The sequence below is a fragment of the Eschrichtius robustus genome, chromosome 6 (assembly GCF_028021215.1).
Source record: "Eschrichtius robustus isolate mEscRob2 chromosome 6, mEscRob2.pri, whole genome shotgun sequence".
In the NCBI taxonomy this organism is placed as follows: Eukaryota; Metazoa; Chordata; class Mammalia; order Artiodactyla; family Eschrichtiidae; genus Eschrichtius; species Eschrichtius robustus.
In genome coordinates, this window is record NC_090829.1 from 77,541,740 (window position 1) to 77,569,593 (window position 27,854).

The 27,854-nt window shown below is 46.9% G+C and overlaps 1 protein-coding gene and 1 long non-coding RNA gene across 14 annotated transcripts in view; one reads left to right on the forward strand and one right to left on the reverse strand.

Moving 5' to 3' along the window:
* Nucleotides 1–24,396, forward strand: part of MYLK (myosin light chain kinase) — a 342,321-nt gene extending 317,925 nt beyond the window's left edge. For 12 of the 13 annotated variants that reach the window (XM_068546603.1, XM_068546599.1, XM_068546605.1 and 9 more), the window contains 6 exons: nucleotides 1,002–1,125; nucleotides 9,037–9,189; nucleotides 11,732–11,855; nucleotides 18,008–18,137; nucleotides 19,925–20,056; nucleotides 22,360–24,396. In XM_068546603.1, the coding sequence (XP_068402704.1) occupies nucleotides 1,002–1,125; nucleotides 9,037–9,189; nucleotides 11,732–11,855; nucleotides 18,008–18,137; nucleotides 19,925–20,056; nucleotides 22,360–22,616 (920 nt within the window). In that variant the 3' untranslated portion in view covers nucleotides 22,617–24,396. The remainder of the gene's footprint in view (nucleotides 1–1,001; nucleotides 1,126–9,036; nucleotides 9,190–11,731; nucleotides 11,856–18,007; nucleotides 18,138–19,924; nucleotides 20,057–22,359) is intronic. The other variant, XM_068546604.1, reaches the window with a different exon arrangement.
* On the reverse strand, nucleotides 19,559–27,520 carry LOC137766397 (uncharacterized). The gene is made up of 4 exons (XR_011074311.1): nucleotides 27,429–27,520; nucleotides 27,226–27,355; nucleotides 24,843–25,032; nucleotides 19,559–19,618 (listed from the first exon to the last, which is right to left on the reverse strand). It is a non-coding gene; the product is annotated as an uncharacterized lncRNA (long non-coding RNA).
* Nucleotides 27,521–27,854: the final 334 nt, after the last annotated feature.

The window sequence follows — 27,854 nt, forward strand, 5'->3', positions numbered from 1 at the left end:
CTCTGGTGCCTTCAGCAGCAGAACATTTTGCTGATGGTGCTTCCTCACATTTGCATCCTACTGTACAGTTTCCAGAGCACTTTCACCTACTTTCTCTCATCTGATTCTCACAGCAACCCTTTGAGGCAGGCAGGGCAGATTTTATGAGCCTCGATTTACAGCCCAGGAAACCGAGGTTCACAGTAGCTTTGCCCAGCAAGTCCCATGACGAGCTGGGGTGGAATGAGGACCTGGGGCCTAGTCCAGGGCTCTCTGAAGCATCACTGCTGTTCCTGCCCTTTCAGGAGGCAGGGCACGATAGGGGAAGGCGGTCAGGGCCTGAGTACCCAACCCAAGAGTCATTTTGGTGGGTGATGGTCCTCTATGGCTCAGGGGCACCACCTCAGGGTTACGGTTTTTCCCAGCTAACCTCCCAGCAGCTCCTGGGAAGAGAGATGTGACGCTACGCGTGGAGAGGTGGGGGTGGGGAGGGGAGGAACATGGCTCAGGAGTCAGACCCCCTGGGTTAGGTCCTGACCACCATTTACCGGGGGGCGGGGGGGAGTCACTCGCTGGGCCTCCCTTTTCTCCTTGGGAGATGGGGGTCGTCCTCCTTAGGGTTGGCCAGAGCATTAAATAGGAAAGTCCTCATAAAGCAGGCAGCAGGGTACAAATGACAGACTGAATGGTAGAGATTATTTTCAAGCACAAGTCACCACCCCTGTCTCAGGGAACTCGTGGGAGAGACAGACACATGGAAAGCCATTCGATCCGGGGCAGGGCTGTAACGGGCTCTCCCCGCTCCGTCAACCCCGCCCAAGCATCTGAGGTTCGCGTGCCGTTTGTCGGTTTCACCGGTGTACCGATGCACTTGTTCCACGGGGAGGCTGCTGTCTCTGCGCCGTCCTGCAAGGGGAGAGCCGCTGAAGGCCGGCCTTGCCTGTGTCCCTCCCAGGCATCTGCTTACCTCGGGTTGGCTTAGGGATGTTCTGGCGATTGACCCCTCTCCATCCTGGTTGCAGAGAACGCGGGGTCTCTGAAGGTCCTCTTTGGCACCCCAGAGTTCGTGGCACCTGAAGTGATCAACTATGAGCCCATTGGCTACGCCACAGACATGTGGAGCATCGGGGTCATCTGCTACATCCTGTGAGTCCTGGGGCACACGGGGGGAGGGTCCCCAGGCTGCCCTGATGTTGAAGGGACCAGGGCGGGTCCTGATGGGGCGCCCGCCTAGAGTCAGGAGGGCGGTAGGCTCCCATCCCCCTCCTCGCTGGCCTGCCTGGCTTCTGTGCTCCCGGTGATGTCCACAGCCCACGTCACACTTCTGCAGGAGCGTCTAGCTCTACACAGCAAGAGCCCCATTCTGGGCCCCTCACCATCCTTGATGCTGGCCACCTAGGGGCCTTTGGTCAGGAGGACAGGAACGTGGCTGGTGCCGTGGAATTTACCTTCATGTGTGTACATGGGTCCATAGAGAAGCAGGGAGAGAGCCCAGGTGTACATCTCCTGTGGGTGTCATCGTCATCTTCAGAGGATCGCACCCCATCCTCACGGCAGAGGGACCCCAAATTCCAGCCTCATCTCTGCGTCCAGTATACGGACTAATTAATAAGCACTTTTGATGATAGAGCCTTTAGTGGGACCCATAGACAACAGAAAGCTACTGTGTAGTAATTAGAATTGGGAAATTAGGTGGAAAATAGGAGGCCATTCCGTTAAAAAATGCTGGAGAAAAGAGGGAAGGCCAGTAATCTAGACCAGTGCTTCACAGACAGTAATATGAGGGAATCACCTGGGCTGCTCCTTAGATTACAAGTTCTGATTCAGAAGCTCCAGGGGACCTGAGAATCCACATTTCTAACAGGTGCTGGTTGCTCATGGTGCTGGTCTGAAGACAGCACTTTGAGTACCAGGCCCTAGAGCACACCCTCTTGTTGGGATCTGGCTGATTTAGTCTCTGAAGCCTCAGGCTGCAAGCAGGCACTAGCCTTAGTGGCAGCCCCTGAGCTTGTGTGGCATCACACAGTTAGGGGATGGTCTCCCTGAAAATGCAGATATGCATGTAGTCATTTTGTAAAAAAGTTTTTGTTGTTAAAGCAAAAGGACAAATTACACATTTTCACAGAAAACTTGAATATGACCTCTAAGAATACTTTCTTAGATCCCTGGGGTCTTCAGACCCCAGTGTGAGAAATGGCTTTAGGTGATTCTACTGCACAGCCAGGCTTAGGAACCACTGTTACAAAAGCTTTAGCAGAAGCAGAGTGATTGTGTGTGTGTGTGTGTGTGTGTGTGTGTGTGTGTGCGCGCGCGCCAATGTGGCTTCTTCACGTGCTCAGGAGTCTTACTCTCCCTGTGGGCTATTAGGACAGCCTCCCTCAGTTGAACCTGTGTCACAGGTTCTGTACCCCAGAGAGTCATCTTCCTCCCTGCTTGGGGTCACCCCCACCAACACAGCCTCCCCCAGAGCAGCAGAGAAGAAACTCTGGCCAGGAGTGCATCTCCCTGCCTCTCCCTGCCCAGTCCCCTCCAGGAGAAAGGGAGCTGAGGAGTGAAGAAAACTGTGCCAGATTCTGTAGTGCTGGCCCCTTGGTATAAAGGAGAGCAGGGCAGTGGGGACTGCCCCAGGCTGGATGGGGCTCACGCTGGATCTCTGCCCAGGAGAGACTCTTGGGAAACGGTCTTTTGTCAGCTCCCTCTGTTCAGACCCAGCTGCCCTGTGGCCTGGCTTGGTCCTGGGTCCCCCTGCAGCCATCAAGGAGACTTGCCTTACTCTCTCCATCGGTTTTTCCACTGCTGTAGAATCAGGACCATCTGTCTGGTCCTCAGAATAAACCTGGGAGTGGGGCATGGCAGAGATTCGATCTTCATTTGGCATTGAGGTCACAGGAGCCAGGGAAGCCCACATGGCTGCCCACTTCCCACAGTCCTAGAGCATGGCCAGCCGTCCCAGTTCACCCAGCACTGATGGGTTTCCCAGGATACAGGACTTTCAGTGCTGAAGTGAGGACCATCCTGGGCAAACTAGGACGATTGGTCTCCCTATGGCTCAGGGCCAGACTGGTGACTAGACGCTCAGTGAATTTGCACAGTGAACACACCTATACCCAGACCCGGAAACCTCACAATACCAGGCCCGCAGCCCTCCCGGTGCCCAGGCTCTGGTTACTCCCTCAGGGGTAACCTGATCCCCATTCTGACGTCACTCACCGTGTTCACCTGCTTTTGAACTTTATATAAACGAAATCATACAGAAAGATGTGCCTGGCTTCCTCTGCCCCACCTTGTTTGTGACCCCCATTCATGTTATGGTGTGTAGCTGTAGGCTGTTCATTCTTGGTGCTGTATAGTGTTTCACTCTGTGAACCTCATCCAGTTTACTTATCCATTCTATGCTGATGGGCTTTTGACTAGACTCCAGTTTGGGGTATTGCGAGTATTCCGGTACACGTGCTTTAGTGAATATCTTTATGCATTTCTGTTGGATATATATTCTAGAACTAGAATTACTGGGTCACAAGAGCACTTTATTTTAAAATGAAAATTCTTTGAGGTGGAAGAAGTAATTTGGATAACATGTTACATGGTTTGCTAGATTACTTTTAAAGCTGAGACCTAGGAATAGGGAAGGGCTCTTTGAAATGGGGGGAGAATAATTTTGATGAACGGGGCACCAGCCTGAAGGCGTCTGGACGGAGGCGGGAGGAGGGTGGAGAGGTGCCTGTGGAAGGGGGGCAGGTGAGCAGCGGGGGTGACGGACACAGGCCAGCCCTACACAGCCTCCTGTAGCCTCCCCAGCTTCCTGGGTGCTGGGGAGCCAGCACCTCTGCGGGCTGCTCTGCCCTGCGGGACTTTTCCCGCTGGCTCTCACAGTGGGGATTGAGGTCTGGGAGTCTCTCTCCTCAACTAGGGCTCTCAGCAGGGCGTGTGGTGTGAGAACAGAAGGTGGAGCCAGCCAGATTGCTTCCTCTCAGCCCCTGCTATGCAGAATTCTGGAGCCACTGCCGGAAGCCCCCAGAAGAGGTTCTCTGGCGGCCCTTGTGCACCCTCCATCCCTCTCTTTGGAGCTTGGAGTCCTTGTCAGGGTCACCTTCCTCGTTTGTGCCAGAGGATGTCCCCCCTGCCGGCATCGCCTTTCTGGGGCCAGTGAGAGGTGGGGAGCTGGGGGACAGGTGATAACAGATGTGTCCCTCAGCGCAGATTTGGTGAGCACCTCCTAAGTGAGCAGCTGTGTCCCATAGGTTGTTTGGACTTTGCTGAGGGAACTCCTCACACCCTCGGAGAGATCGGGGCAGATCCTGTCATGGCACAGGAGACCTGGCTCCACTGCCTGCCCAGGGTCCCCAGGCAGGGTAGAGATGCAGCAGGTGGGGTTGGGGACCCCTTACCCTCTCACCCCTGATTCTGAAGGGAGAAGCAGATTTCGTGAATCTGCTGGAGACTTCTGCTATTACCAATACCCATTGGTTTCTGGCAGAAAGAGAGAGGACCAGGCTCTCTAGGCCACACTTCAACCGTGAAGACATTCTAAGCCCCGCCTCCTTTTCTAAGACCTCCTTCCCTCTCTTATCTCCCTCCCCCCATTTCCTTAGGACTTGCTGTTCCCTTACTGCCTGTGGAGACACCAAAACCCTTCTCTGTACCCTGCCCTCACCCCTACCCCAGAATTCCTTCTCCTCCTCCCCTCCCCCAAACTGCTGCCCTGCTTTCTCCTCCCTACCATCTTCCTGCTGTGCTCAGCAGCAGACTTCCCATCTCAGCTCATTTGTGAGCACGCACCATGGTCCAGAGAGCCAGGTCCATCCCCGTCTGGAATCTAACTTCTGGGCACAGCAGCCTAGTGAGCTGGGGAGAAGTCCCAGTGCCCAAGCATCAGGTACCTACTCAGACTCAGATATGGATGCAGGGCTCTTCAGAGGGATCCAGTAGCTCCACCCAGGGCTGCTTCTGCCCTCTTAGCTGCTGAGTCCAGACATGCTCTCTATTGCAGCTCCTGAGACCTCCAGGCACCCCACATCCACACTGGGCCCAGACACCACCTGCAGGGTTTGCTCTCCAGGGACTTGGGCTGTGGTTAACATGACTAAACCCTGGGTCTGTCTTTCCTAGGCTACTGCACAAAACGATGCCCAGCTCTTCCTGTGGGGCCTGCCCCGCCCTCTCAAATCTTCCCACCACACCAGGGAATGAGTATCCCAAGGATAAAATGGGATAAAAGACTAACCCCTTCCTAAGCGCTCAGTAGTTCTGCTGGAAGATGTATGGCCTCCTTTGCTGGCTATTCATGCAGTGGAGTCATCTGCTTAAAAAACTCCATAGAGGAATTATAGTTCAAGAGGCATTTCTGCCTTCTGTCTCCTGATGTTCTGTCCTCCAAGCAGAACAGGCCCCCGCATCAGATTCCCTGGTGAAGTTTGGCTGCAGTAAGAGATTAAGAATTAAGAAATTAGAACACCCTGCAGTCATGTCCTTAGTTGACTCATTAGCACAAAGACTAATATTTAACCATTAAAAATGAACATTAAGACTCTGTATACACTTGTGAAAGACAATGTCAAGTGAGGAAAAAGTAGAGCATCCAAGAACTTGCCCACACTGATTACAATTTTGTGAAAACCAGACAAATTCACTGGTTATGTTGGGGAGGAAAAAACTTTCCTCTACCTCTTTGGTTCAGTTCTTGGGGGTCTGCAAGTCAAACTGACAAAAGACAGATTAACGGGACTTCCCTGATGGCACAGTGGCTAAGACTCCACGCTCCCAATGCAGGGGACCCTGCTTCGATCCCTGGCCAGGGAACTAGATCCCATATGCATGCTGCAACTAACAGTTCACATGCCACAACTAAGGAGCCCACATGCAGCAACTAAGACCCAGCACAACCAAATAAATAAATAAATTTAAAAAAAAAAAAAAAAGACAGATTAACAAAAAATACAGATTTAATTATGCACATATACACAGGTGTTCATAAAGAAATGTGACTCAAGGTACCTTTAAAATTTGGGGCTTGTTTATACTACTTTAACAAAGAGTGATAAATTATACAGAAATAACTAGACGAAGGAAAAAGGGTTTGGAGCTTCTGGAGGGAGTAAATTGTGACAAGGTGACTAGGAAATGTATAGGGACTGTTCAGCAAGATCTAATATGCAGACAAGAGTCTTTCTCCTCTTCCTGGGAAGAGAAGAAATGGACAAATAGAACAAATGGAAATTTATGTCACCTTAACGAAGAGAAATTTATGTCCTGCTTTTAGACAGAAAGAGGGAGGACAAAGGGCTAATTGCCTTCAGCTCAAGGCAATTTTTATGCCCAAGTTCATATTTTGGGGTGGTACACTCTGATCCCCTTCAGTTAAAACCTAGGTAAGACTAGGAAAAGAGGTGAGCAGCTGTGTTTTTAATGCTAGGGTTACTATGTTTGTTGATTGGGTTGAACAACCCAACCATACATGATCCTATGCAAATTCTAGCAATAAAGAAAAAGTACAAGAAAGGAAGTTTAAAAATTCTGCAAAATCCCACCACCACGAAACGGCATTAATAAAATTCGAATACTCTCTTCATCATCATGCTCTGCATATTTTGCGGGTTTTATTTTAGAGACGTCCTGTTTATCAGGGGGAACGCTGGGGGAGCTGGGGCAGGTGAGGAGCCAGCCAAGGCTTGGGAGGGATTTCAGATGGATGGGCTGCCAGGAAGGAGGAGTGCCAGAGGCCAGAGGAGAGGAGGCTCTCCCCAACTATGAACATCACAGAGATTAAGCCCTATCTTTGCAGGATGACAGTTCCTAATTAGGAAAGGAGGTTTACAGAAGGCGGCCTTTCAGCATTCCACAGGGTTGTTTGCTTTCCCGCCCCCCACCTCCCGGCAATCTCTTGGAGTGCTGTAGGACTTCCCCCCTTTGTTTCAAATGGAAAGTGCAGAGACAGAATGAAGCACGCAGCTGGCAAGCAAGAGTCAGGCTGCTTCTTGATGGGACTAGTTAAGCCTAGGGGCTTCCTGGGAGCCCCTAGGAATTCTAGTCCAGTACCCATGGTGTATAAGAGGGGAAGCTGAGGCCCAGAGAGGGGAAAGGAATAGCATATAACAGCACAGACTTGGGCCTGGTGAGGTCCCACCCTTCCCTCATAGTGATATGATCGAGAATGATTATCTCCATGCCTTCTCAGAACATAAATTGGTGTCTTGCTTTAAGACATTTTAATGCCATCTATAAAACTCTTTTATTCAAAAGCACAAATATGTTGATCAGGGTGAGATAATTCACACTGAAAAAGCTCTTTTTCTTCTTTTTAATGAAGATTTTCACCAGCGGGTTCCTCCCATGGCAAGCTTTCCTTGCAATATTTCAATAGATTTTGTTTTACAAAACTTAGTTTTCCGGGCCGAGTGTATTTCATAAGCTGAGGCCTCTTGGATGCCAAAACAGCTCCCGAGGGGTTTGCATTACGGGTTATGATGAGGGATTTGGGGAAAGGGATGTTAGTGAAGCCTTAACTTGGAAGGTTGATGGCATGAGGGCCCTAGATCCATCTCGTGGGGCTCAGGTGGGGACAGGGCAGGACCAGCTACATAATTTGTGGGGCCCAGTGCAGCATAAAAAGGTGGGGTGACTTGTGTGAACATTAAGAATTTCAAAATGATGGCAGCAGAGCATTAAGTCAAAGAGTGGGGCTCTTCCAAGGCCCATGAAGCTGGCCCTAGGTCAGGGTGAGTGGCGGGCTGGATGGTTGGGGTGAAGATGAGGTGCCCGCCAGAGGTGAGAGGTGAGGCTAGTAATCCAGACGTCTGCTCCGTTCGGCTTTGAGATACTTTACCTTCCAAATTTTATTTGGCTTAAGCTATTGGTAAGTGAGTCATTCCAGAGACCACAGATTGATGGGGCAATGGGGGTGAACTGTGTACAGAAGAACTGCATAATAGCTGTGGTCACAGACCGAGTTTCTTACTGCGGGCCAGGCCTCCTGCCAGTGCTGTACGCTGTGATTTACTTCATCTTCCTAGAAATGACTGTACAAAGTAGCGGTTAAGAAATAGGCTCATTGACTGCAAATCCTTGGGCAAGTTACTTACCCCCGCTTGGTGCCTCAGTTTCCTTATCTGGTAAACGAAGTAATGAGTTACCTGCCTTAAAGGGTGGTGTTAAGACTGAATGAGTTAATCTGTTTTAGCCCTCTGCCCGGTGCATGGCACATAGTGAACATGTGACAGATGTCTGCTGTCATGAGAATGAGGACGCAGGAGAAGGAGAACAGGGAGAGGTGGCAGTGGTGACCACTCCGTAGTTAAGTAGCAGGTTGTCCATCTAACAGAGGAGGAAGCTGACACAGAGAGATGAGGGGAATTGTCCAAGGTCACCCAGCGAATGAGCAGGCCGTGGTTCCTCTGAGGGAAGTTTTCTGGTTTGGCCTAAATGCCTCAGGCGCATTGAACGCACGTGTAGATGGATCACCAGACCCGCATTGCAGGTCCGCCCTTCGTGGACACACCCTTGCTGAGCCCCTCGTGGGCTGGCCCTGTTCTTGATGCTGAGGGTGAGAGGTGGGAGGGCGGGACAGGGCGCGATGATGAGTGCTGTGCCACGTGACCAGTCCACGTGTGTGTGTGTGTGTGTGTGTGTGTGTGTGTGCGTGTGCGCGCGCGCGCGTGCGCGCCTGAAGCCCTGCGAAGGAGGCCACTCCTCCCCCCAGGACTTTGGAGAAGGTTCTGAAGGTTCTGCGGGGCCAAGTTCTCGCCTGGGTGTTGGGGAAGAACAGAAGGCAGGCAGGAAGGCCCTGCTGTGCTGTGTGGAAGTGGTAAACTGAAGAAAAGTCCCTCCGCCTCAGCTTCACAGGCAGGTGGTGTCAGCAGGCGGGCGACACCCCGGAAGTACAGTGAGTGAGCCCCGGGGCAGAGGCTGAGAGCCACGCCCGCGCCTCTCCTGGGTGGGAGGAGAGGCAGGCGCGGGGGCGTTTGGGGCGCTCTCACCTCTGACCTCAGGGAGGGCTCCCCTGGCAGGACCGCCCTCCCTGCTGGCCTCCCCCGCTCACCGCCCTCCTCTCTCATCCCCCAGGGTCAGTGGACTGTCCCCCTTCATGGGTGACAACGATAACGAAACCTTAGCCAACGTCACCTCCGCCACCTGGGACTTCGACGACGAGGCCTTCGATGAGATCTCTGATGACGCCAAGGATTTTATCAGCAGCTTGCTGAAGAAAGATATGAAGTAATGAGTCGAGATTTCAGTCTTTTCGGCCTCCCCACTCCCTGGACTGGGGTCCAGAGGCGGGGACTCTCTTCCCCTGTCGTGGGCCCCTCCGCACCCGAGGAGGGAGGATGGGCAGTGCGTGTGCGAGGGTCCTGCTCCCTGGGGCCGGACACTCTCCTGTCTTTCGAAGCACAGAAACCTCACCTGGAGAGCAACACTTGACTGAGTGTTGACGGAATGAGGCAGCTTGCGTGTGAATAACGACAGCCCCTTTTATTTTCCGGGGACAGCTGTGGCCTGCAGCCGCCCTGCGGAAACCTCAGCCCCCCTGCTGGGGCTTGCAGGGGAGGTACCCTATTTGCCGGTCCTGATCATACTCCTGGCTATTCCGGCTGGATGCTTATTTTGTATCTAAATCATGTAGGAGCTGCCTGCCTGAGTGTGGCCAGGTACCTTCCACCGCTGGCCAGTTAGGCTGTGACCCCAGGCCACTGGGCCCAGCTCCATGTCTGTCCCCTGCAACCGTGCAGACTGTGAGGTTCCCCTCCTCCACCTTCTGGGGCTGCCTGGAGCTGCCCAGGTGGTCAGCAGATGACTATATAGAACGTCTGTGAACATCAGGAGGCCTGAGCGTTCAGGCGTTTAGACGGCCTAAGACTGTGAGGAAAGGTCAGACGCCCAAGGCGCTCAGTCAGTATTTCAGGGAGAAGAGGATGGAAGTGGGAGCAGTAGAGGAGGCTAGAGCAGAGGAGGTGAGGTTGAGGGGGTCTTGGTGTGGCTGGAGAGAATTCACTGGCAAGGGAAAACAGCTACAATAAAGCAGGAAGGGGACAGGGGCCGTGCACGTGCCAGGAGGGCCGGCCTGCACCGGGGCAAGGGAGCGGTGGGGCGTCGGCGGGGGGGCCATAGGCTGTTGGGCTCCTCACCCACTTTGTGAACAGGTGGCCAGATGAGGCAAGGCCTGGCTCCAGGGGCCCCGGGGAGCTGTATTTGGCAATAGGAGCAGCTGTAAGCTTTTCCCCAGAAGGTGGTGTTGAAACGGGTGGTGTGCCTGAGGAAGGTGGGAGGGGTCAGCCCAGAGGCTCTGCATGTGCACAAAGGGGACTTTGTGGCCTAGGTTCTGCCCTGTCTGCCTGGCCCGCAGACCCCCGTGAGGCTGTCGGTCGTCTTGCCCCCTCTGGGGGAAATCCTGTCTGGGACATGAGAGCGCAGTTGCTAAAGGAGCGAGGCTGGAGGGTCTCTTAAGTGGTTCAGTCTGGTTTTCTGGTTACGCACCCTCCTCTCAGTCCTTTTTAGCCAGCTCAGGGCCAAACTCCTCCAGGGGAGACATTCCACACTCCTTGACAGAGAGGTCTTTTTAGCACTTTGCTGCCCCAGTCTTCGCCTCAGAAGCAGGCGTGACCCAAGGAGGATCTAGATGTTGGGGGGGGGGGCCGAGATGCCCCTCCCGTGAGAGGGGTCCCCGCTCCCCAGGTGCCTCAGGGAGGTGCGGACCTCCTTCCTAACAACTCTGGTCCAAGGATGGCTTTTGTCAACCAGGCTTCATTCACCCAAGGTTTGGTAAATGAGGTATTGTGTATATACCCTGTTTTCTCACCTGACCTTGAGTTTATTCAGAAACGTGTTGGCTCCTCTGTGCTCATAAAATGGACTCACCAAAGAATTGATTTCATATAGATCAAGACACTAGATTCCCATAAACTCAAACTCAGCATCTCTTCAACCAGAAATCTCTATCAGCACTTTTAAAAATGTTTTTCTATTGTAAATTAATACATGTAAATTGTACAAATTTTGAATATAAGAAAATTAAAATAATCCATATCCCTTTATCTAAAGATCACTACATTTTGCTGTAGTTAGCAAATTTACTTTTACTCATATGTTTTTCTACATATGTTAGCACTTGGTACTTTGGACTTCATTAGTCCTATGACAATTAAGGTGATGGCCCTGAAATATTTCTAGATTCCCAGAGATTTCAGAAGATTAAATGAGTTTCAGTGCAGTTCTAAGGTTGTCATAATTCATAGGTTGTACAAAGGACATACCTCTTTGAGTTTTAATGGGAAAAACCTGATACTCAACCACACCATAAGACTTGAGAGTTCACTGATTCTCGAAGATTTGGGCCTAAGGTTTCACTCTTCTCTCCATCAGACAAGGAGGCAGAAGGATCGGGCCTCCACAGTTCCCAGCCCCCACGTGACCAGCAGAATGACCCCACCCTGAAATACGGTGCCAGTCATTCCCAGACATGTCTGCCCTCCAGCACTTAGCCTCCCTAGACCCCAAGGGCAGGTCATGAGACTCCAGCTGCTTACTGGTGTTTAGGCCTTCTTAACACTAGTGTATTCTGGGTCTAGTCAGTGTAACGCAGACCAAGAGAGGAAAAAGGCCAAGAGCACAGTGATTCTCATCGTGGTGGACGGACTGGGAGCAGAGAGCCCTGGGCTCTGCCCTGTGTAACTAGGGACAGGTGACCTCCCGCTTCTGATCTGACCAGCGGTCTCTGTGGTCCCCTTCTGCTCAGAAACCCTCTGATCTCTGCCTTTATTAGAAACCGCTTGGACTGCACCCAGTGCCTTCAGCATACATGGCTAATGAAAGACACCAAGAACATGGAGGCCAAGAAACTCTCCAAGGAGCGGATGAAGAAGTACATGGCAAGAAGAAAATGGCAGGTAATGAGGGGTCGCTTTGGACTGGGATGTCACCCCTCATAATTGCTTTATTCAAGCTACCCTCATTCCCAACTTGCCCTGGCCTCGCTCCAAAAATGTTTACATTTGTTTCTGAAATAGTCTGGGACCAAGACTGACATCCCATGTCTTCGTGACTAGGGATGAGCAATGTCACCTTTAGGACTGTTTGGCAACCCTGGAGAATGTGATCTCCTTATAGGTAGCGTGATGGTCTTGCATTTCTTTACAGTGAAGGAGGTGGGCACATGATCTACAAAGAGAGACATGGGAGAGACAGAGAGAGGTTGTATGTTACTAGCTACATGTCCTTAGCCAAGTTACTTAACCTTGCTGTGCCTTCGTTTTCTCATCTATAAAATGGGGATATTAGTGGTATCAAATCGCAGCACTGTTGTGAGAATTATATGAGATAATATTCATCTGGCCTTTAGCACATTGCCAGGCACATAGTAAGTGTTCACAAATGAGATCGGTAGCCCATATGTATGGAGGGCTGGCCATGTATCAGAGAACATTCAAAGCACTCTCTATGCATTGTTTTTTAATCCTGGGAGGCAGGTACTATTGTTTTCCCCAGTTCTCAGACAAACAAAGCAGAGAGAGGTTAGGAAGGTCACCCAGGATCACAGCTAGTAAGTGGGAAAGCCAGGATTCAAACCCAGAGACTGGCTCCAGCGTACACAGTCTTAACAGCACACAGTTTAATGACACAAATTGCCTCTGATTGTTAGCAGATGGAGAAAATGATCATCCAAAACCATAGAGAACTTATCATGATCTATTTTATTTTTATTATCACTACTAGTATTATAAAATTCCTGGGCTACTGGAGGGTACATGGTTTCTATACTCAAGGAATGCATAGTGTAACAGGGACCTGAAGCAAATAGACATAAAAGGACATAACACACACCAAGAATTATAAATGATCACTATAGCTCTCCATACCCATATATGTGAGTGTGGACAGAGAATGGAACCAGTCACACCAGAGGTGGATGTGGTTGTGAAGAAAGGCTGCCAAGGGCAGGAGTTTGAAGTTGGCCATGGAACATGGGTAGAACACAGAGAGGAGGGGATAGCAGCACAGACGGAGGAAAAAGCTCAGAGGTGGGAACTGGACCTCACCCTGATCATGCTGGCCTGACAGGAGCAGCCTTTTAGCTGGGCATTCTGGGGACTGGGGCATTTAGACCTTGCCTTTGTGGCAGAGAAAAAGGAAACCACCATTTTAGGGGCAACTGGGACACTGGTGACTTGCCACACAGAATGACTAAACCACAGTTCACTGAAAAGTCCAAGTTCACACAAAGGTTGAGAGGAGCAAAGGTGAGAGAGGGGCTTCGGGTGTGTGGGTCTGAGAGACTCCACCCCCTGCACATCTCAGCGGACTCCCCGAAGTGGGAATCAGTTCTTGGTTAGCCCTGCCTGAAGGTTTGGGTGGATCTCCTGGCCTCCGTCAAGTACCTGGTGACTTGGAACACCTGTGCCGCTTACCTTACCCTCTGGTGCCATTAGGGTCCAGTGAAATCAGAGGAGCAAATATTCTTTTAAAAAAACAAAGCCACAAGGGGGCCACAGAATCAAAGGTTGGCTTTATTAATGATCCTGTGGCCAGTAGATCTCAAAGAAATAGCGGTATTTCTGGAGCAGATACAGTGACTGGTATGGGGGTGGGGCAGTTCTCAGAGGAGGGAATCTCACCGGGTTTTGGTTGGATGAGGCTGTGGGCTAAAGGGCAGCCTTATCACTTCAGGCTTCTGGAGGCATCCACACATCTGCTGGTGAACCAAAGCCAGGAAGAGCCTAAACTCAGGGGATAGGCGCAGAGAAGAGATAAGGAAATGGGAGAGGAAATAAATGGAATTTTTCAGTCAGATGGGTCCGGAAACCATAATTTGTGGTGATATTTGAATCACATTTTTTTCTTGTTGTTTACAGTTTTATTAGCCATAAGGTTTTCTGAAAGTGAGAAGGGAAAGGACAGAATTCAGAGAAGGAACATTAATTTCCTATTTTAATATAGGTAGCAGCATTTGGAAATGGCTTTTCCAAGGAAGCAGTGGTTAGGTTTCACAAAATTACATAGAAAATTAGTCTGCAAAATCCCATTCAACACATAATGTCCCTGAAGCATATTGTCACTGGTAATAGTTCAGCTGCATCTGATCATCTTGTGTTACATTTCTTCCTTAGGAAAATGTTTTCCACATTTTAAACTCTGGATACCAGGACCTTTAGCACCCCTGGAATAGGGGGTTCCCTCTCAGAGCAGCTGAGGTTCTGTGTGCTGAGGCGGAGTGGAGTGGAGGGGAATAGAATGGGGTGCGCTGTGGAGGGAGAGGACCAGGGCAAGCACAGGGGGCCCAGAACGCTCTACAGCTGCGTGAGAAAAGCTTCCTTGTTATCATTCTGGTGTGGTTTTTTTTTTTTTTTTTTTTTTTTAAAGCGTATGACATTCTTAAGGATTTTTTAAAAATTTATTTATTTTTGGCTGCGTTGGGTCTTCGTTGCTGCACGGGCTTGCTCTAGTTGCAGTGAGCGGGGGCTACTCTTTGTTGCGGTGCACGGGCTTCTCATTGCGGTGGCTTCCCTTGTTGCAGAACACAGGCTCTAGGCGCACGGGCTTCAGTAGTTGTAGCATGCGGCCTCAGTAGTTGTGGCTCACGGGCTCTAGAGCGCAGGCTCAGTAGTTGTGGCTTGTGGGCTCTAGAGCGCAGGCTCAGTAATTCTGGTGCATGGGCTTAGTTGCTCTGTGGCACGTGGGATCTTCCTGGACCAGGGCTCGAACCCATGTCCCCTGCATTGGCAGGCAGATTCTTAACCACTGCACCACCAGGGAAGCCCCTGGTGTGGTTTTCATAAAAGGGGAAGGAAGTAACATGGGAACAAACCCCAACAAGCAAGCAGTAGATAGATGACTCATTGTATTATTGATCTTAGAATGAAGTTATTCTGAAAGAGGGTAGGTTTTTTATTTATATCAAAAGAATGTTGAAGAGACATGGTGGTGAGTAATAGCACTGAGGGTGGGTAAGTTGAGCAGGATAACAGGGCTTCTGCATGCACAAAGGAAGCAAAGGACTAGGAATTGGAGGCTTGTGGGCAGCCATCTTTATTCTCTGAGGAACCACAAAGACTTCAGCAGTATGGACCAAAGGGCCTTGGGGAAGAAAGCTTTTGACTCAGTATAGCATGGAGTACTCTTGGCCATCACATTTAGATAATATGCATTCTCAGGGGAAATTGTAGTCCTGGGGCTCTTGGAATTTATGTAGGGCCCATGATGGCTGGCTGGCTCTAGGGTGATCACCTTGCCGAGGTTTTCCAGGGCCTGTCTCAGCTTTATCCCTGAAAGCCCCTCATCCTGGGCAATCCCTCAGTCCTGGGAAAGCAGGCTGGTTAGTCACCCTCGCTGGCTCTCCCAGGGGAGGGAGTCTGTGCTCTGTTAGGGAAGCCGTTACAGACCCTGCCCGCCTGGAACACAGGAACCCAGCCTTGGCAACTGCCCTCCAACAAGAAAAAGGCCTCCTCAAGACAAGGATGGAACTTATCAAGAATTGAATCTTTCTGTTTTGATGTTTAAAAGATTTCCAAAGGTCTCAGTTAGTAAAGCAGCAACCAATTTTCAGCTCAAAGGCATGAAACTGGAAGGCTAGAACATATAGTTCTGACAAATAACTTCCCCACCAACTATTTTTTCCCATGAAGCAGCTTCCAAAGATTGACCTCTGATGTGTAGGTTATTAAGATTTTCCCTACTGAGCACTTACATTTCTTCCTGTTTTAGAAATTATATGGTCTTTTGCTCCATCTGATGGAAAATTTCCCCCAATGTGTGGTCTATTCATTTGTTATTTGCCACCTTCTCTGAAATATTATAACACTTTGATTTGCCTTGTTCTCATAGCTTCGTATTAGTCATTTTGTTAACAGAAGAGGAAAGACTTCATTCTTCCAAACCATACAAGTGAAGACAGTCCTGCATCCAGGTGTTTGGGATTAGGGAGCCCATGGGCTCAAGGGGAGCGTTCCCTGCTACACGTTTGCGTGTCTGAATCATAGTCTTTCTGTAGAAGACTAGAGCTGCAGGGAGATTTGAATCTTCAGGTCCAACAATGAGGCGCAGAGAGGGGAACTGACTTGCACACGTTAACAGAGCAATGAGTGGTTAGAGAACTAACCTGTCCCTTGTTAGGAACAAACCCTCTGAGTTTAGAGACTCCCGGCCCAGGGCAAACCAATCTGTGTTGGATGAAGGGATTGGAGAGCTGAGAAGGGCTGAGTCTGAGAGTTTGGCTGGTTAGGAAGTAGTCTGGTCCGGCGTGGACTCCGTAGGGAGGGCTGTCGGCTGGCACCACCTCTTACCCATTCCTGAAGTCAGGGTAAGCTCCCCTGGGAAGAGCTGGGTCTCTCCACACTCCAGCTAGCAGAACAAACAGATCAGTGATGTCACCAGTAACAGCCTCTCCCAGAAGGCATGCAAGTTGCTAGGTAGTCTCAGTCTCCCAGGGTGTTCTCTGCAGGGCCACAGTGCCTCTGCACACAGTTAAGTCAGTGGGTCGTCATTCCTCACCTTCTTCCCCCCTCATCACCTCCACCTGGGGCCTCGTGGGTTCTTTTCAGAGTGACCCAGCTTCACTGTGGGACAGAGGGCCAGACGCATAACCACACCCCACAGTGTATATGTGAGAGGTGGATGGCCAGAGGACAGGGCAAGATGGAATGCCTTTCCAGAGTGCGTGAAAGTAGCTCCAGCAAGGATGGGATGTGACATAACAGGAAGCGACTGTGGTCACAGCAGTAGGTCTCTGCTTAAACCACACACACACACACACACACACATATACATACACATACCCATTTTCTATGTGATTCCCTAGCAGCCTGAAATTCTTTACTTTTGAAATAATCTTTTAACTGAAGTATACTGGCTTTTCAGATAGTCCAAAATTGTGAGGCTTGCCTGAAATACCTGAGTGTATGAAGTTAATTCAGGAGGAAAATGGCTTTGCCGGCACAGTTTGAGGTCCAGTGGGTGAGTGCCAGCTGTCTGCCTGTGTACAGGCTGTTTCCTTCCTCTCTCAGCAGCTAGTCTGTGGTGACATTTGCTCCCTGGATGCACAGCATCTGGATGCCTGAAAAGATGCTTTGGGTGCAGGGCTGGAAAGCAGTGGTTATGCCTTTGTTTCTTATCTTAGTCATCCCATTGACCTTAGAAAAGGGGTGAGAATCTTTACTTAAAGGCGAGAAACACAGACACAGTGTGTATTATTGGAGACTTCTTGACCTAAATCCTATGCTTGGTAGAATTTTCACAATGCAAAGAAAATTTTCAAGTCCTGGCATCTTTTTCAGTAGAAATTCTGTCCTCTCCCAAGGTGCCTCGACTAAGAAAAGCAAAGTGCTGTGCTTTTCATTTCTTTGGGTGCTGCTTTTTGATGCTGGGTGTACATCAGGGAAGAACACCCCTCCAGAACTTCACTGTAGACTTGTGCTGGGGCCAGCCAGAGTATTTCTCGAAATCTCTTAAGTATCTGAATCATAAACAGAACTAAATGAGACCTTGGAGATCGTCTTGTCCAACCCCCTCCTTATACAGAGAAGGAAACTGAAGCCCAGGGAGGTTAAGCGACTTGCCTATGGTCAATAGAAGGCCTTTTTTTTTTTTTTTTTCCCCAACGGGACCTGTGGGATCCGTAGTAACTATTCTCTTGGCCAATTAAAATCCTATCACTAGCATTGTTTTATGAGAAACAGCCTCCACTGGGCCCTGTCAGCAGTTAAGTCTTTGGAGCCGTCTCAGCCTGCAGTTGCTTTATATAAACTATCCCTTTTATGGGAGTTGAAGCACAGTATGAAAAGGGTTTTTGTCTCATGTTGACCTTGTTTAGTCACATTAACGCACACATCGGTTCCAGGCCCCATTCCATTCTCCGAACATCTTCTGACACGCTGATAGTGCTGAGCAGAGCAAGGTTGGGCTCACTCCTCTGCAGAACCTCGGCACTCAGGAGGCCCTTGTTTCAAGGACAGCTGCTTCTCCTGGGCTGGGCTCTTCTCCCTGAGCCCCGCTGCCCAGCTGGAACCAGTGACACCGCCTGAGTCCAACGCCAGTGTCTATTTTCCAGAAAACGGGCAATGCTGTGAGAGCCATTGGAAGACTGTCCTCTATGGCAATGATCTCAGGGCTCAGTGGCAGGAAATCTTCAGCAGGGTCACCAACCAGCCCACTCAATGCAGAAAAGCTAGAGTCTGAAGGTAAGGAGCTCCAGGAAGATCTTCTCTAGCCAGATGGTGACAAAGGAAGGGTTGGGGGATGGAGAGGCATTTAGAGGGTTTTTTTTTCTTAAGGTGGGGGGGGTTGGGTTTTTTTAATAATACAACCTACAAGGAAAAATTTGAAACTACTTTTACACTGCCCTGACAATAATTACTAAATGTAGTAATTATTCTTTAATTGTTTCACCTTAGGTTTAACTATTTTCAGAAGGAAAGTTTTTGTCTAATAGAACTAGATGATCTCCGCTAATCTTTTCCCTATTATTATTATTTTTTTTTTTTTTAAATTTTTTTTATTTATTTATTTTTGGCTGTGTTGGGTCTTCGTTTCTGTGCGAGGGCTTTCTCTAGTTGCGGCGAGCGGGGGCCACTCTTCATCGCGGTGCGCGGGCCTCTCACCATCGCGGCCTCTCTTGTTGCGGAGCACAGGCTCCAGACGCGCAGGCTCAGTAGTTGTGGCTCACGGGCCCAGCTGCTCCGCGGCATGTGGGATCTTCCCAGACCGGGGCTCGAACCCGTGTCCCCTGCATTGGCAGGCAGATTCTCAACCACTGCGCCACCAAGGAAGCCCCTTTTCCCTAGTATTTTACATAAGAATTAGCAAAGACTTTATTAAAAGTTTCATTTTTCTCATCACAAAAGCAATGCTTGTGTGATAATAGGCAAACATAAAATAAAAATCATATAGTGTACTTTTAAAAAATATCCATTTGTTTAACGTGTCTTTGCGTTTTCCTTTTAAACAAAAATTGACTCATATAGTCCGTATGTGTTTGTTATTTTCCATGATGCTGAAACATGTCGTTTGAGCTGGGTAGACAGTGACTGGCAGGGCCCCTCCTAGAGACCAACAGGGTTAGTTACTTGCCCACCGTCTCTGAGATGCTGCCGCATCCATCCCCTCGGTGAAGGCCTGGGCCTCTTCCTGCTTCAGATGCGTGTAGGGCCTGGCCCTTATCATCTGGAGGTGCCTCATTTGGCCTGAGACACTCCTCCACCTCCCACTGCCTGATGCTTTTGGTATCCAAAGGTGAGAAGCTGAGTCTAGATCCCTTTGTGCGTAAGACACGGTGATTGGCGAGGCTGCTTGCTGAGCTGCTCTGATGCAGCCGAGGACCGAGCCTGCTGCACATGGGCGGGCCTGGTTCCTCCTGCCCCAGCCCTGCCGCTCTCCAGATGACCCAGAAATAGCCTGAAGGGGAAGGAGAGGATCGGGAGCCACTCGAAGTTACAGCTTTTCCCTGGACCAATCCCAAACCCTGGTCCAGAGTCATACACTGTGAAGGCAGTATCCGTGTGGAGCATAGAGCTATTGGCAAATCGAAGATGCCTCCAGGACCTGGCTCTTCCCTTCCAAGGAGCAGACGAAGGGCTTGCTGCTGCCAGAGGAGGGCAGAGGGGCTACAGAGATCGGGTGGGCTGGCGTGCTTCCGTCCTTCTTCGATACCCTCAACCGAATCCTGAAACAGCATGAAATGCAGCCAGATAAGCTTTTTACAGATTATTTCCTTTTTCAGTGTGTCGGCATAAGGGAGGGGGGAGTCCAAACATTTCCCCAGTTTGGTCACAGTTCTCTCTTCTGGCAAAATCATTTGGCAGCAGGCCAGCCAGTCCCCAGGAGAAAGGTGTGCTTATGATTCAGTCCTCTAAGCGCCATTATTTGCTAAATTATAACAACTTAAAAAAAAAAAAAAAGTCAGCTTTTTTAAACCAGGGAAGAGAACAAGGAATAAAGAAATTACCACGTCCTCTTCCCTGTCTTCTAGAAGATGTCTCCCAAGCTTTCCTTGAGGCTGTCGCTGAGGAAAAGCCCCATGTAAAACCCTACTTTTCTAAGACCATTCGTGATTTAGAAGTTGTGGAGGGAAGCGCTGCTAGATTTGACTGCAAGATCGAAGGTAAGTTTGTAGCTGTTCTTCCCTTACCTACAAAAGGTGTATGGTTGGCTGGTGGGCCCCTACTGTGTGCCCTTGGCAGAATATCAGTTCTGGAACAGCCAGGCTGTGAGGGAAAATGGGTCAGGAGGAGTTGGCCCACTGCCCCACTCCACCTGCTTAAGATTAGGGCCATTCAGTGACTCACTGAGGGCACATTTGATATTTCACCTACTTACATCAGCCACTGCACCCAATTACAAGTGGTTTCTCATGGACCTATTTGGCTATGGAACGTGCTTAATGAAATGAGCTTTGCAAGCTTCTGGGAAGCATGTGAACTGCCCACCAAAGGCTCTCAAAGGAAGGCTGGCACAGAGCATAGGATGCAGAGAGGGCAGCTCTGCTGTTAATCACTGGGCTCTGTGACCTCGGGCGGTGATTTAGCTCTTCTGAGCCTCTAGTCCTCATCTGTAAGACAGTGTCTAATGCCTTGTGTGGCTCTGGAGACTGTGAGATAACATGTGGAAAGGGGAAACCTTTCAAGTCTTTTAAAGATGTCATGGAGTCAAGGGAAAAGTTGTGGAACTGGTAAGTGCAGAGACAGCCTGCGGTGTGACTTCAAACGGAGGGAAGCTGGGATCCAGGCCCCTGTGCTGTCTTCCCCATGTTTCTCTGCCTGCTAGAAATAACATGGCCAGAGTGAGTTGTTAGAGCTCGAGGGACCCTAAGGGATCTTAGCGTAGCACCTGAGAAGTTAGCAGTGTTGGTGACACATAGCATTTCAGTTTCAACAGACTGCAACATTCTAGAAAGATAAGTAAGTGGCAAGATAAGACAGGCCTCTTTGCTTCAGGTCTGTGACTGTTGTGTGCCAACCAGAGTGGAGGGCTATCTCCCATTTCGGTCGGACCAACTTCCCCAAGGCAGCATAGCACGGGACGGCAGTGATAACACACCATGCCTCCCACTTTGCAAGATTCTCCAGCAGTATGGCTAGATACTGCCTTTTGGGTAAAGTAACCCAAAGGTAGGAATGAAAAAACAATTTTTCTCCTGCATCACTATATTATCAAGATGCCTTATAAATGCCTCGCCTACCATAATCTTTCTCTTTTTTCATTCAATTTTTTTAAAAAACTGGATGTGCTGCCTTTGCTAGTGTGGAAGTGCTCAGATTGGGGGTTCTGCTGAGAGTTCTGGGCCACTGCTTGTAGCTCTCACCATCACCACTGTCTTTGGGTCTTAAGTTCTTTACTTCTTCCTTTATTTTTTAGAAAATATTATTTCATAATAATTATCTTTTTGCTTACTTTTCTCTTTGGGATTATTTTCTTGGTATTTGCATTACTTTGGAGTGCTGAGGAGAAATTAAAGCATATGGATGCTGTTTGTTAAAAACAAAATTCTACTTGAAAAGAACGTTAGAATTCTTATGTGTAATTTGTATTCTAGCTGGGGCTACAATTTTGTCCTGTAAAACTACTTCTCCAAAGTTTGAAAACAAGTCAAGTATTGTTAGTTAGTATTATTACAAGTTAGTATTATTACAAGTTAGTATTATTATGTTTTTAAAGGCATAAAACATATATATTTTAATGCTGAACTTTGCAGCAACATGACTAATGCATAAAATGAGGCGAATCAATGTGGTCAATTTCCAGTTATCTACAGGCAGATTATCTGTCTTTGGATCAGACTAAGACAAATACTGCTTTCTTTTTCCTAGCAGTATTGTCAGTTCCTCTAATTTATGTTTTACAGGTCTGTTATCATCTTTGAATTATAATTTATATACCATAAAATTCACCCATTTTAAGTATACAATTATTTTTAGAAATTTACAGAATTGTGCAGTCATTACCACAATCCAATTTTTAAACATTTCCATCACCTCCAAAAGATCCCTTGTGCCCATTTTTTCTGACTCTTATTTTTTTATTTAAATTTATTTAAGTTCTTTTATACAAGATAAAAAAAGTTTTCTTTTAATCCAAGAAGATATTTAGCTCCAGGCATGTGGTTGGAACTGGGACAGTGTTCTGGGGAGTTAGCTATATCTGTGTTAAGGTGGGAGGTGGTACAAGCCCTACATGGGTGGGAAATGGGATGCCTGTACAATACCTTATGTGGCGTTTCAAATATTAGTGTTTACAATACATGCCCCTATTCAAATGTAAATATCAAAATAGATGGTAAAAGCCAACATCATAATTTTTTTTCCCTTTACCCCCTTAATCAATAGAGGTAGCTCAAGAGTTTGCATGAACTGATAAGAAGTTTTAAATAATAGTTTCTGCAACTTGTGTTCCTTCCCTGTGATACAGGATACCCAGACCCTGAGGTCGTCTGGTTCAAAGATGACCAGTCAATCAGGGAGTCCCGCCACTTCCAGATAGACTACGACGAGGATGGGAACTGCTCTTTAATCATTAGCGATGTTTGCGGGGATGATGATGCCAAGTACACCTGCAAGGCTGTCAACAGTCTTGGAGAAGCCACCTGCACAGCAGAGCTCATCGTGGAAACCATGGAGGAAGGAGAAGGGGAAGGGGAAGGGGAAGAAGAGGAGGAGGAAGAATGAGACAACGCCAGAGAGAAGCAGTTTCTAAGTCATATCACAAAGACTATCTATCTCTCTAAAGCTCAAAAAACCCAAGACAGTAAAAGCACCTAGTGTGATTATTTAGTTAGGTCATTTGGGGGTTGATTCTTCAGCAATAGTGGTTGATACCCAGCAGCATTACTGAGGGGCATTAGTTTAAATTAGCTGGCACCTTAAGATTCTAGTACAGCTAGATTTCATTTTGGGAAATTACCAGTAACTTGCCTGACCAACCAATTTTAGAGAAAAAGTAACCAGAAGGAAGCTTTATCTGGGCAAAGTCATATAAATTCTCCAACTGAAAGCACTCATGAAAAAACAAGGTCACAGCCCTGTCCAGAGGGTCCCTGGAGATGGAGGGTCTCTCCCAGCTCCTACTCCAGAGGACCGGGTCTTCTCCAGTCCTGTAGCACTTCATTCTGCAGGCAGTTGAGCCATTTTAACTTACGAGGCACAATATTTCCAAAGTATACTATAGACATTTGAACTTTTCATTTCCATCCCCTGTTCTACCTGCCAGTTTTTCTGGATCTGGACTTGCCATAAGTTTAAGCATTAGGGACATTACACTTCTTAGATTCTGAAGACACGTCTCCCGCTCATGGATGACTGGCTTCCTTAGGAAAAGCAATCTCCTTTCTTCCAAAATCAGTAGGAAATCTAAACTTATCCCCTCTTTGAAGATTTCTAGAAGCTTGAGACATTTTTATAGGAACCTATGGAAAAAAAATCCTTGTTAATGTGTTTTTCTGAAACCAGGATTCATACCTGCGCTGTTTTAGAATATCAGCTCTGCATGTGTGGTAAAGATTTTTGTGTTTGAATGTATGAAAAAACAGTTTGCTGAAAAGTTAGTCTTAATTATTTATTGGCCACTATGAAATAGAGTTCAGCTATAGAACTCCACATACTTTGGAATCTCATTCAGGATAGTCTGAGTTTAATATACCTTCATTTTTAAACATGCTCCAGAGAACTCTACTTACCTTATGGATTCCACAAGACTTTTCTTCTTGAATGGGCATCAGTCATGCCTTGCCCCCCAACCTTGAAATATATTCTTAACCTGATAAATGCACTCAGACTTGCATCTTTAGGAATTTTTAACTTTCTTTCACTACATTGGCACTTAAATTTTTCTTTATAAAACTTTTTGAAGGGCATAAACAAAGACCATACACTGATATGCCTAATACATTTCCTCTGTGTGTAACATTCCAAATACTTTTTTCTTTTCCACTGTTTGTAAAGCGCAGCAGTTTAATATTTCAAGGGACTTTCTGAGAGTTCCTTAAGAACCAATTTTAAATTACTTCAGTGCAATCCTACACAGTAGCAACATTAGAATTTTGATGTTACTTAGTCTTATGTTATCTTCCATTCTATTTTTATCTGCTTCTTGCTGCTAGTTTCAAATTGCCAGTATTTTCCTTTTTGCTTTTTAAGCAGTTACAACATTTTTCATATAGCCACAGTATTGCCACAGTTTATTATAATAAAGTGTTTTAAATTTGATTTAGAGCATTCAAAGCTTTTCTTCATCACTTTTGATTGTGTTTAGACTATAATCTTTGTGTGCATGTACGCTGTATATGTGTGCGCATGCGTGGTGTGTATGTTTGTTTACAGGTTTTTTTGATGCCTTCTTGAAGTTGTGTTTGTTAATGTTCTCCCAGTTTATTATGCCATCAGAATGGTAAATGAGAACACTACAACTGTAGTTAGCTCACAATTTTTAAATAAAGGCTACCACAGTGCATGCTGTTTGTTCAGTCTTTGCAGCCTTCTTTTCCTTTCCATGCCACCAGTTGTAGACGACCCAAATAGATCTCAGAAACTAAAAACAAATGCTCTGCTGCATAAATGGCTTACATGCTGGGAGACTTCCCTGGTGGTCCAGTGGTTAAGACTCCACGCTTCCACTGCAGGGGGCACGGGTTCGATCCCTGGTCAGGGAACTGAGATTCCACATGCCACGCAGAGCAGCCAAAAAAAAAAAGGCTGACTTGGTTGTGCTTTACTAAGGAACAGAATGACTTAGGCACTTCTAGTTTATACTAGGTAGCCTAATTTGCACATTTACTTCAAAATTTCTCTCGAGCATCATTTTGGTTCAATTACATTCTAGTATCTACAGTACGCTCGTAATGCTAAAATCTGACATTTTCAGTATGTCACAAAATCATCATCGTCATTAATATTTACCAAGGCTTGGCCTGCATTTGTAACTTTGGTGCAATTTGTTACTAGCAGCCGAGTGCTATCTTTCCATGTCTTGATAGTGAAGCACTTGTTCTCAGGAAACCATCACTCCTGCTTCACAGGAAGTCTGTTTTCAGATATCAGATGGTGGGGCCCCCCAGGTCTTGAGTATTCAAACGATACTGTAGATATTCTAGAAAGAATCAAGACATACTATTAAATGTTGGACTAGACGATTCTATGATTCCACAGTATAGTCTGGAAAGAATCCATTGTCCAGATAATATTTAAATTGTTTCATTTTTTCAAGGCAACCACAATCCACAAATGTTCCTAGTGAGGAAATTATTATTTTTAAAGAAAAGGACTTTTTATTCCTTGCTAGTGAAAAATGTACCTTATATTCTGAAAGAAACCAAATAATTTCCTTCCATTCCATTCTCATCCCAAACATATAAAAAACAATCCACTGATTACTCCTTCCATCACAGAGCTTCATATTAAATGAATTTCTATGTATAACTAAAAAGACATGCTGACTGTTGTCGGCTCTAACTTTAAAGTCTCTTTCTTTTTATCAAGATGTTTGAGTTTTACACATTTTAATAAAATCTGTGCTTTTAATACATGTGCTAATGAGTATCAATGAGCTAAAGAATAATTGAATTCTAAAGAAACTCAACTCTCCACTTTTCAAGAAAACACAGGTAATACTACTTTCTTTAACCCTTGGGAACTCCTCTGTATTTCGAAAAGGAAGCTAAGTCTGTGACAGTCATTACTGAGGCTCTTTGCCCCCTGGCACATGATTAGGACCACATTTCTGACTCCCTGTGTGAGATGGGAGATGGGGCTGTGTGACTAATTCTGGTCAGCGAGGTAGAAGCAGAAGTGATGTTCATCCCCTCTGGTCCAGAGAATTTAAGTACTGGTGCAAGGCTCTCCATAGTAACTGGCAACATGTCAGATGGTGGCTACTTTATCCACCTAGGTCCCAAGCCAATCCCAAATGAGTACATAACACAAGAAATAAATCTTTGTTCTTATAAATCCCCAAGATTTTAGCATTCTTTGTGGCTGTAACATAGCCTAGACTATCCTGTTATAAGGTCATCACTGTATTCTAGATCTATTCTGACCAATATGGTAGCCACAACTCACCAGTGACTATTTAAATTTAAATTAATGAAAATACATAAAATTTAAAATTCAGTTCCTCAGCTGCACTAGCCACATTAAGTGCTCAATAATCACATGTGACTAGTGGCTGGCTATCGTATTGGACAGCACAGATTAAAACGTTCTATAAAGTTCTATTAGACAGCATTGTTTTAGATGGACTAGGAGGAAAAGAGAAACTCCAAATTTTACCTTAACTATGCATATCACTTTTCAAATTGTGAAATTAAAACATAAAAGTTTGCGTGAAATCATTCTGGAAAGTATGGTCTATAGTTTCATCAATCATATGGATAACACAAACTCAATACTTAAGTTATTGTGTTTGATTATTTACATTATTTACATTCATATGTAAATGAATTCTGCCCATTACATTCTGCCCATTTTTTCACTTTTTAAGACATTTAAAAAGTACCAGTTCTGTGCTTCTCACCACAAAATCGAAATAGATCTGCAATTCACAAGCAATTACCAGATTACTTGTGATATGAAGCAACCAGTTAGGCAAAAAATCTCTGGTGTTTTTGGAACTTGGAGCTACTTGAGATAGGGGAGCATCCAACAGGGACAATTGAGATAGCAGAGAAAGAGACAGCATCCCTGGGGCAAGATTTCCCCGAGAGTGAACCAAAAAGAAGGGGGAGGGGCCATCCTGATAGCTACAGTCATTTTAACCTTAGTGGCTTTGATCATACCTCCCTTCCCATTGGAACTAGAAATACCCAGGAGATCTACAGCACTTGGAGACAACAGTCAGTTTCTAACTGCTGGTTGTTTGAAATTTTAGCTCATAGGCCTTGCCGGTGTTCCAAATGCTTGTACATTGCAAGGAGGGCTTCATGTCAGAGACCACAGCCCCAGTAGTGACCACACAGAAGTACATGATAAATCTTCACAAGACATTATTTGACTCTCTGGGACTAGATTTCTTCCAGCTGGAGATAACTAAGGAAGAAGAAGGTTACAAATTAACCTAAAAGTCAATTCATTATTATTAGCTTCTTTTGGGCAGACATCAGTAGCTTCCAACAGTTAAGAGACAGGTTAAGCTATAGGGCTTCTCCACAATCTTGCTCCAGATGGTATGTTACAATGACCAATAGCCTCTGGTCAGATTCAACAGACATTTATTAGCAAGCAGTCATACAGCCTATTCTGTAAGCTCCATGAAGTCCCAGATCTGTCTCTCCAGAAAGCATCTCACCTGTTCACTGAAAGCAAGCACTGCAGGATACAAGGGTCGGATCTAGCTGACCTGGGTAATCAGCCAAGTGGAATCAGTTCCAGCTCTGCTTCTCACTGGAGCTGTGTAGCTTGTGCTTCAGTTTCCTCACCTATAAAATTAGAGAAATTATATTTCCTCCTTCACAGATTGTTATAAAAATTAAAAGAGCTCACGCACAGTACCTGATCCTTACGGTCAGCTCTATTCTTCTAGCACTCGGAAATGCTAAGATGTGTCAGAAACATCCTCTACCTGCAAGGAGCTGATAATACTTCTGTAGAAACAAAACAAATATGTGGAAAAGTTATACACTAATGAAAGATGGAAAGAATTATTGAAATTCCACCCACCTCCGGAAAAACATCTTTGTAACTGAAAGTGCACATACAGCTGTATGAAACACAATTGCTATGAGTTTAGGAAATGCTACAACTGCCCTCTTGGTCTCCGGAAAAGTTTTAACTTCCAGTCTCTAAATACTCTCTTCTTCATAGTCAAAAGAGAAAAGCTCATCTGACCTTACGAGTCTTATTTTCCAATCAAGAGGAAATTTCTCAAAGTTGGCTTGACTTTAAACTCACACTTAACTTTTAATCCCCAAAAGTTCT